The sequence below is a fragment of the Oncorhynchus keta genome, chromosome 31 (genome assembly GCF_023373465.1).
Source record: "Oncorhynchus keta strain PuntledgeMale-10-30-2019 chromosome 31, Oket_V2, whole genome shotgun sequence".
In the NCBI taxonomy this organism is placed as follows: domain Eukaryota; kingdom Metazoa; phylum Chordata; class Actinopteri; order Salmoniformes; family Salmonidae; genus Oncorhynchus; species Oncorhynchus keta.
In genome coordinates this window covers 11910615-11919497 of record NC_068451.1, presented here as the reverse complement: position 1 = coordinate 11919497, position 8883 = coordinate 11910615, and the positions used below count along the sequence as shown (strand labels likewise).

General features: G+C 42.7%; 1 protein-coding gene across 2 annotated transcripts; it reads right to left on the bottom strand.

Annotated features, from left to right (window-relative positions):
• Positions 1–4: 4 nt before the first annotated feature.
• LOC118364050 (hyaluronan and proteoglycan link protein 2-like) lies at positions 5–7313 on the bottom strand. Of its 2 annotated transcripts, none has more exons than XM_052489589.1 (6): positions 7167–7313; positions 3112–3216; positions 2534–2890; positions 2238–2354; positions 1936–2118; positions 5–698 (listed from the first exon to the last, which is right to left on the bottom strand). In XM_052489589.1, the coding sequence occupies exons 2-6, from the start codon at positions 3188–3190 to the stop codon at positions 421–423; spliced, it is 1014 nt and encodes a 337-aa protein (XP_052345549.1). In that variant the 5' UTR covers positions 3191–3216; positions 7167–7313; the 3' UTR covers positions 5–420. The 2 variants fall into 2 exon arrangements, with proteins under 2 accessions (XP_052345549.1, XP_052345548.1); XM_052489588.1 differs by lacking the exon at positions 7167–7313 and adding an exon at positions 3377–3542.
• Between the last annotated feature and the right edge of the window lie 1570 nt (positions 7314–8883).

Sequence of the window (8883 nt, the reverse complement as noted above, 5' to 3'; positions counted from 1 at the left end):
AATACACTTTCAAGATCTTTTATTGTATTACAGTTATGGTCAATGCATATACTTTCTCCCATTCTGCTATTCACGCATTCTCTTACATCAGATAAGAAGCTAGCAGCATTTTATGAATTTGTCATTGTGTAATAACTTTCCTGTTACATTAGAATAGTGTAAAAAAGCCTGTTACACAAACGCAGGGAAACATGTACAGCAGTTGTTACCTGTAGCAGTAAAGCTCAAAAAAGTGGCAGGCTTTTATTGATGTGTCCAATGAAAAAAAGGTGTTAAACCTTTCCTGTAGTAACATATTGTAGTATTGCAGAAAAGCGTAATGAAACCTGTAGGGGACACTGGTAGTCTTCAACAATGGCTGCGTCTTGGATCTATGAAGTCAGTGGATGTAGGCTCCACACGCTATGGGTCTCATGAAAGCTACCTGTAGCAGTAGGCACCATAGAGACGCAGGGTCTTGCTGGGGTACCCAAAGGTGCGCACCCCAGCCTCGGGAATACCGCCACAGCGCTCTCTAGGGGTGGTGATAGGGAAACGCACACTGCCGTCCTTCAACCAACCTCCATTACAGCGGTCATAGCTCAGGAAACGCCAGGCTGAATAGAGCTGTCCAACCAGAGCTAACTCTCCTCCCTCACCCCTGCACGCCTGCACTGCCTCCCCAAACGTGAGTGGCCCTCCAACGAAGAACACAAAGCCTGGAAGAGAGGAAGGGGAATACAAGTTCTTTAACCTGCTATAGCAGTGTTCGCCAACTGGCGGCGCGTGGTTCTATTAGGCCTGCGGGTGACTTTATTTAGCCCCCCAAGTATGAGCCTTTTTATTTTATTGTTGGACATAAAAGACTGTAAAAACATCAGCAAATCAGCTCCAAGTGTTTTCAATTTTGGAAATCTGTGATCATATACAAATGTAAGCAAGGTTCAAAATGATTATGTTTTAGTCAAATGTTATACAGTATCTGTTTGGGCTTCTTGCTGTCAATTGTTGCAGAACACAAATTATTTGTAAGTATGTCCCGGCACCCTGACCATCCGCTCAAGAAAAAAAAATCCTCCCTCTGCTGAATCTAGTTGATAACCCCTGTGCTAAAGCATTAGAAGGCATTAGTTGTCTCAGTCATTCTGGATCTGAAGTGTTGACATGCACTCACAACAATATCTTTACTCTTATTTAAGGTAAGTATGGTGCTGTATCCATCCCTATATGGCAGTGATCATCAACTAGATTCAGCACAGATTTTTTTTAAATAATTATAAGTCCAACCAGACATTTGACTGAAACATAATAATTTCAAACCTTGCTTATATGATCACATACCTGTATATCTCTCTATTATGTGTGGGAATACTTTCAAACATATTTCCTAAATTAAAATGTACAGTCTTTTATGTCCAACAATAAAAAAATGTAAACTTATTAGCGAACCGTGCTATATGGTAAAACCACCCACTGTCGTTATAATTCAACATTTCCACTGAGGTTTGTATTTTCAGATTACAGTGGATGTTCTAATGTCACTAAAGGGCAACTAGTTTCTCACAGATGGACTTGTTCACAAGTGGGCCTGAACAACAGCCTTTAATTGTCCATCCTCATCCTCTCAGGACCATTAACGAGCCCACTCCTATGTATCGCCAAAGGTCACCCTGTTGCTATGAAAAGTTTACAGTCAGAATAACATAAGACTGTTCTGAACACAGTCTTTTGCCAATACTATAACATAATTGCAATCTTATTCATGTTTGATTAATATGTTGGTTCCAGACTATTTTTAAAATGTACCACATTGACCAAATCCAATTGAACTCCTTTTATTCATTTTCAATAAGCAGCATCCCGAATTAAAAGGGGTGGAACTAATTTGGCACATGAAGACTGTACTGACATTGCTATTTGACAGCTTCACAAAGCACCAAAACCCACTCAGCTGACCTGTGGTTCTAGAGGTGAAACAGAAGGCATCAAAGTGGTCCCGGATCCTGTCCCGGGGGCCATAGCTGCGAATGCCAGGTAGCAGCCCCCCCCCACATTCTGCTCGTGGGTGCAGGATGGGGTAGTGGACTGTCCCATCGATGAGCCATCCTGCGTTGCACCAATCCAGACCCTCTGTCCAGGCTACACAATGAGAATGTGTTACTGTTTACTTTGTGAAAGTTAGCGGTACATAAACCTCTATGGCATCAGCAAAGTTACAGAGTAAACTGTCAATGTTTTACTGATTGAATATTGAATACCTCTGTATAGCTGCTTGAATGTGGCCAATGTGCCATCCTGTTCAACACAGGCCTCCTTAGCTTCCTGGTAGGTGAATTTGTAGCGGCCGTTTTTGCTCTGATATGGAAACACCATCCCTAAAAGTAAATAGAAGTTGTCTCTTTTTATGTTGATGTTAAGTCACACAACATATCAAGAACTTTGTCTGATTTTCCTTTTTTTTCTCCAAATATATTTTTGTCTGAATAGCAAGCAATACGGTTTCGTTACAACATTTGAAATGTTTAGAAAGGTTACAAGAATCATCTAAATGTACCTTCTATCCCCAATGTAATGATGACACTCTCATCCTTGATACCGTTGATCAGCTCACAGCGATATCTACCACCGTCTTCTAGTTCCAGGTTGCTGAGTCGTAGTGAGGCATCCATGGCATGAGCCTTACGAAGCGAGGCCCGTGGCCCAAGCAGGCCATAGGGTTTGTGGGCTGAACCGTTTGTGATCATGACAATGTTCTCGCTTCCATGACGAAGTGGTTCCAGTTTTGTCCATTTCACCTTGTAATGGCTTGGTTTGAATCGCAGTACACATGGCAAAGTGGCATTTCCTCCCCGAGGGCTGGTTACTTCGGCATAAACAGGTGGCTCAAGCAGATACTTCAATTTCTTTGTTGCTGAGGGAATTAAAACAGCTTCCTTGTAGACTATTCCTCCATCATTCAACAATGAAAGTCACATACATTACATTGAGTTATTATTTTATGGTCATCATTAAGCAATGTCACTGACCTATAGCTAGTGGCCTAAATTGAACAGATTCAATAGATGGATGCAATTCTGCATACTCTCCTGTCATAAGCTAAAATACCTTTTATACTCAGAAAATGATAAATACCTTGTCTGTTTGGGAGATAAATAGCAGACGTCCAACTGAAACAACTTGTGGTTAGTATCAAAATAGCAGCACAGTTCATAATGAAGCAAGTCCCCCTCCCTGTCCCTGCAATAGAATAACGACATTATCTGATTTAGAATGGTTACATAATGTGGTAGAGCATTTTTGATTGTACTCAGAAAAGCAGTTTTATACATAGAACATTTGCCCCTAGGAGGACCACAACAGATCAACAGACACCAAAAGAAAATCCCAAAGCTCTAACCTGCAGCAGTTGATGAGATGAGGATTTATTTTTCTCTTCAAAACAGTGGTGACTGATCACCTTTGAGGGTTATTCAGCCTTTGAGGGTTATTCTCTGAGACCCTTTCTGCCACTGCAATTTCTCCCTCCTCCCTTTGACCTTCAAGGTCTCTCTCTCTCCCCCTCTCTCTCTCTCCCTCTCTCTCTCTCTCCCTCTCCCTCTCTCTCCCTCTCCCTCTCTCTCCCTCTCCCTCTGTCTCTCTCTCTCTCTCTCTCTCTCCCTTCTTCCCTCACCCTCTCTCCCCCTCTCTCGCTCTCTCGCCCTTCTTCCCTTGCCCCCTCTCCCTTCTTCCCTCCCTCGCCCTCCGCTCCCTTCTTCAAGCGCCCTCTCCATCTCCCTTCTTCCACCCCCCCTCTCTCAGACCCTGTAAACAGGGTTGTTCTCCTTTCTGCTCCAGATGTTAATGAGGATGTGATCTGACAGGCTGCCATTGTGTCTCTCTCTGCCTCCATCCTCTACTTGTCAATAAGGGACACATGAGAGGAAGTGAGGAAGAGTTGCCCATTTTCAAAGGGTTTGAAACTATGTGTCTTACTGTATTTATGTAATAGAGAAACAGTTAGAGAAAGGGATATTTATACATGTTAGTTTTGAGCCTGGTATTGTCTATGGGTAAAACAGCAGCATAGCCCCATGGAAGTAACCATGTTGTAGTCCATGCTATGACTTTCAGTAGCAAGGATGTAACCTACTGCTAGCTCAACCACTGGCGTAGCGCAGTTTCTCTGAACCCCAGAAAAGTTGGAGTCTTCAGAAAATCTCATGCGAAGTTTAGACTACTTACTGATCGCTGTCCATGGTTCTTAAATTGCGACGTCTCCACTGCTGCCTATAGCTTTGCTTTAATGGATTCATGTTTACTTTTATTTGGTCTGCATTTTCTCATGTTAAGCCGAACGTTTATGTTTCACGAAGCTATAGGCCTACTGTGTCTGCTATTTAGAATGATGGCTGGCGACAATATTGTATGTACTTGTTCAGCAATTAAAGTTGGAAATTCAAACATTGCAGATTGTAAAATGAATTTTCCATGTAACAGCCCAATGTAGATTGACAACACAAACACTTTGCTTGCTACATGTTGACATTGAAAAGGAGGGTTACTGTCAAAATTATTTATCAAAAAATATAATAACATTTAGACATACTGTAGGTGTGAGATGATGGGCGCATGGGCACCCAGAGCTCATGGGACCCCCACCTTGCGGGGGCTACTAGGGTTTCCCCTACGCCAGTGAGCTCAATTTATCATCCCAAAACCCTATTGATCGCAAGTCTGCCTTTACGCTGAGGACCTTTCCATCTTGCAGAGAGGGAGGAAGCTGTGTGAGTCCTGGCTTACTCTGGCCCTGTGGCCCCAGACACAAGGGCTGCATTGTGAGAGCCACAGTCTCCTTTCCCCCCCAAAGACAACAGGCGGCGGGCTGACATACAAACACGAGGAGAAGGGAAAAATGAAATAATAGAATTCCTCTGCTTCCCCTGTCCCTTCTCCATTGTGCTCAGCCATCAATGGAACTCTTTCTGGCTCTTTAGTTCACAGCAATTAGTATTCATCAGGACACTCTTAAGTGACAACTGTCAGTCTCTGTCCTTCCCTCTTTCCATGCAGCTCTATCTCTTTCTCTCACTCCCTCTCTCACTGTACTTCAACCCCAGCTCTCCATGTATTTTCTATCATACTGTATGTGTTGGTCTTATTGATACACTGCTCAAAACAATAAAGGGAACACTAAAATAACACATCCTAGATCTGAATGGATGAAGTATTCTTATTAAATACTTTTTGCTTTACATAGTTGAATGTGCTGACAAAAAAATGATCAATGGAAATCAAATTTATCAACCCATGGAGGTCTGGATTTGGAGTCACACTCAAAATTAAAGTGGAAAACCACACTACAGGCTGATCCGACTTTGATGTAATGTCCTTAAAACAAGTCAAAATGAGGCTCAGTAGTGTGTGTGGCCTCCACGTGCCTGTATGACCTCCCTACAACGCCTGGGCATGCTCCTGATGAGGTGGCGGATGGTCTCCTGAGGGATCTCCTTCCTCCCAGACCTGGACTAAAGCATCCGCCAACTCCTGGACAGTCTGTGGTGCAATGTGGCATTGGTGGATGGAGCGAGACATGATGTCCCAGATGTGCTCAATTGGATTCAGGTCTGGGGAACGGGCGGGCCAGTCCATAGCATCAATGCCTTCCTCTTGCAGGAGCTGCTGACACACTCTAGCCACATGAGGTCTAGCAGTGTCTTGCATGAGGAGGAACCCAGGGCCAACCGCACCAGCATATGGTCTCACAAGGGGTCTGAGGATCTCATCTCGGTACCTAATGGCAGTCAGGTTACCTCTGGCGAGCACATGGAGGGCTGTGCGGCCCCCAAAGTAAATGCCACCCCACACCATGACTGACCCACCGCCAAACCGGTCATGCTGGAGGATGTTGCAGGCAGCAGAACGTTCTCCACGACATCTCCAGACTGTCACGTCTGTCACATGTGCTCAGTGTAAACCTGCTTTCATCTGTGAAGAGCACAGGGCGCCAGTGGCGAATTTGCCATGCTCTGGACACTACGCTGACAGACACAGCAAACCTTCTTGCCACAGCTCGCATTGATGTACCATCCTGGATGAGCTGCACTACCTGAGCCGCTTGTGTGGGTTGTAGAATCCGTCTCATGCTACCACTAGAGTGAAAGCACCGCCAGAATTCAAAAGTGACCAAAACATCAGCCAGGAAGCATAGGAACTGAGAAGTGGTCTGTGGTTATCACCTGCAGAACCACTCCTTTATTGGGGGTGTCTTGCTAATTGCCTATAATTTCCACCTGTTGTCTATTCCATTTGCACAACAGCATGTGAAATTTATTGTCAATCAGTGTTGCTTCCTAAGTGGACAGTTTGATTTCACAGAAGTGTTATTGACTTGGAGTTACTTTGTGTTGTTTAAGTGTTCCCTTTATTTTTTTGAGCAGTGTACATTTGAGTTAAGTTCAGGGGTTAGATCAGGGGCGCCAAACTCATTCCACGGAGGGCAGAGTGTTTGCTGGTTTTTGTTATTTCCGTTCAAATCAAAGTCAGATCAAAATGTATTTGTCACATGCACCGAATACAACAACTGTAGACCTTATTGTGAAATGCTTACTTATACAAGCCCTTAACCAACAGTGCAGTTCAAGAAAGAGTTAAGTAAATATTTACCAAATAAACTAAAGTAAAAAAAAGTAACACAACAAAATAACAATAATGAGGCTATATACAGGGGGTATCGGTACCGAGGTACCATTCAGTAGCGGCGTGTGGGTAAAATCACTGAGGAAGCCAAGCCAAGCCAGTAAAAAGTCAACTACACATAAATTCAACTACACATACGTTTGTTTCATCACAAACCGGAGAGCAACATCTGTCTGGTGAAGTCCACAAAGCAAATATTGCATGTAACAAACTGTTATATCACGTGCAGAATGGTCAAGCAAGTTAATGTTTGACAGTTTACTAAACAACTAATGATTTAGAACCACAGAGTTATCGCAAATCTGCACAAAAGCAACAGGAGCACTGCCTCAGCTATTTCAACACTATTTCAACAAACATTTAAACATCGTCAAATCAACAGCTTAGTTTGCACATGGTTAGTTTCATACACTGAAAACAAACGTAAAGATATAAAAACGATTTAGTCAATGTTGTGTGTGTGCATGTGTGTGAGTACGTGTGCGAGCAAGAAAAATCATTTTTGGACTCACCCTACTTGTAGACTAGTTGCACGCCAATGTCATCCTCCTCTCTTTTATGTTGGCAAAACGATCCATGGCTCTGTCATACAGTAAGTAAGCTTTTAGTTTTCGTTGTCCTAGGCTACCTAGCTAACATGCTTGCTAGCCTAACTTCCCCGCATGGGCAAATATTGACCAGCTAAATTAGCTAGCTAGTTAATTTTTAGCCTAAAAGGGCTAGACTACATCAAGACTACATATTGAACTTCAATCTTCTCAGGCAAATTGCACAGAATATTCATTTATGGTTACATCAGAATCACATCATAATCATTGACCTGTACAGAGAATTAAGTCAAAACCACAAGTAACAAATCCCCATCTCCATCCATGGATTAGGAAAGGGCCGATAGCTACTGCAGGACATCAACACAAGAAGACCAATTACATTTTGCTTAGGGTGAGATTTGACTGGGGTGAAGCTAAATCCAAACTGGCCTCACTTTGGGGGCGTTTTGATGTACCAGGACAACCCACTGTTGAGCTCAGGTCAGCACTAATTGGCAAATTATCTTAAATTTGTTTTATTAAAGGCCAAATGATTGCTGGCATCAATCAATCTAATGCTACAGGCGCAACATGTCATACTCTTTTTGTCCAGACAGCATCAGATACATTGGCTACACACACTGAGACAGTGTACATGGGCTACACACACTGAGACAGTGTACATGGGCTACACACAATGCCATCCTTCTCTTTCATGATGCAGAAACAATCTATGACTCTGTCATACAGTACACGATTTTAGTTTTTGTTGTCCTAAACTACCTGGCTAAAATGGTTCATCACTAGCCTAACTTCCTTTCATGGGCAATGATGTGCCAGGCCAGCTAATTAATAACATTAGCCTACTACATCTACCTGCATGTTGAACTTCCATCCTGTCATTGTATGAATTTAAGGTTGGATCAGAATCGCCGTTATAATCATTGGCCGGTAAGGATAATTTAATAAAACCACAAGTCCAAATCTCTATCTCCATCCATGGCTAATTTGGGAAATTTATCATTTTAGCTAGCTAGATGCAAATGCAACAATTCAAGTTATTTCTGTCAATGACGTTTGGCTTCTAATGTGATTGGTTTGAAGCCAAGTCCAAACTGGCTTTCTGACTTCCCTGTGGTACTCTTTCTGCTGTGGTACTCTTTCTGACCAGACAGCATCAGATAGATGGGCTACACATACTCAGTCAGAAGGGTACTGTTTCGTTCGATCTGATGATTTCTCCGGTGAGATACATTCAGCCTCTTGCAAATTGAAGGAAATGTACGAAGCACAGAGAGATGTCTGTATTTTTTGTATGTTTTGTTCTTGGTAAAGTTTTGGAAGAAGCCTGGTTTCCCTTGCCATCCATGAATACTCACAACTGTCATTAGGGTCACGAGGGTAGATTGACTAACACAAGACTAACTGACAGGTTTTCTCTGTGTTTTCTACTAGTGTACTGTATGTACTCTGTGAAGTTAGCACAAATGTATCGACCCCTCTCTATATTGCTTCTCTCCGTTCTCGCGTGTTCCCATTCTCATTATAAACATTTTTACTCTTACCCTCACAATTTCTCTTGCCCTTGGGTAAACAGTACTAAATATCCTGACTCAACTAAAGACATGTTCAGATATTTCATTTCAATTTGATTTATGGACTTTTTTGTGGCTTCTTGTAAATAATCTTTGTGGTAAAC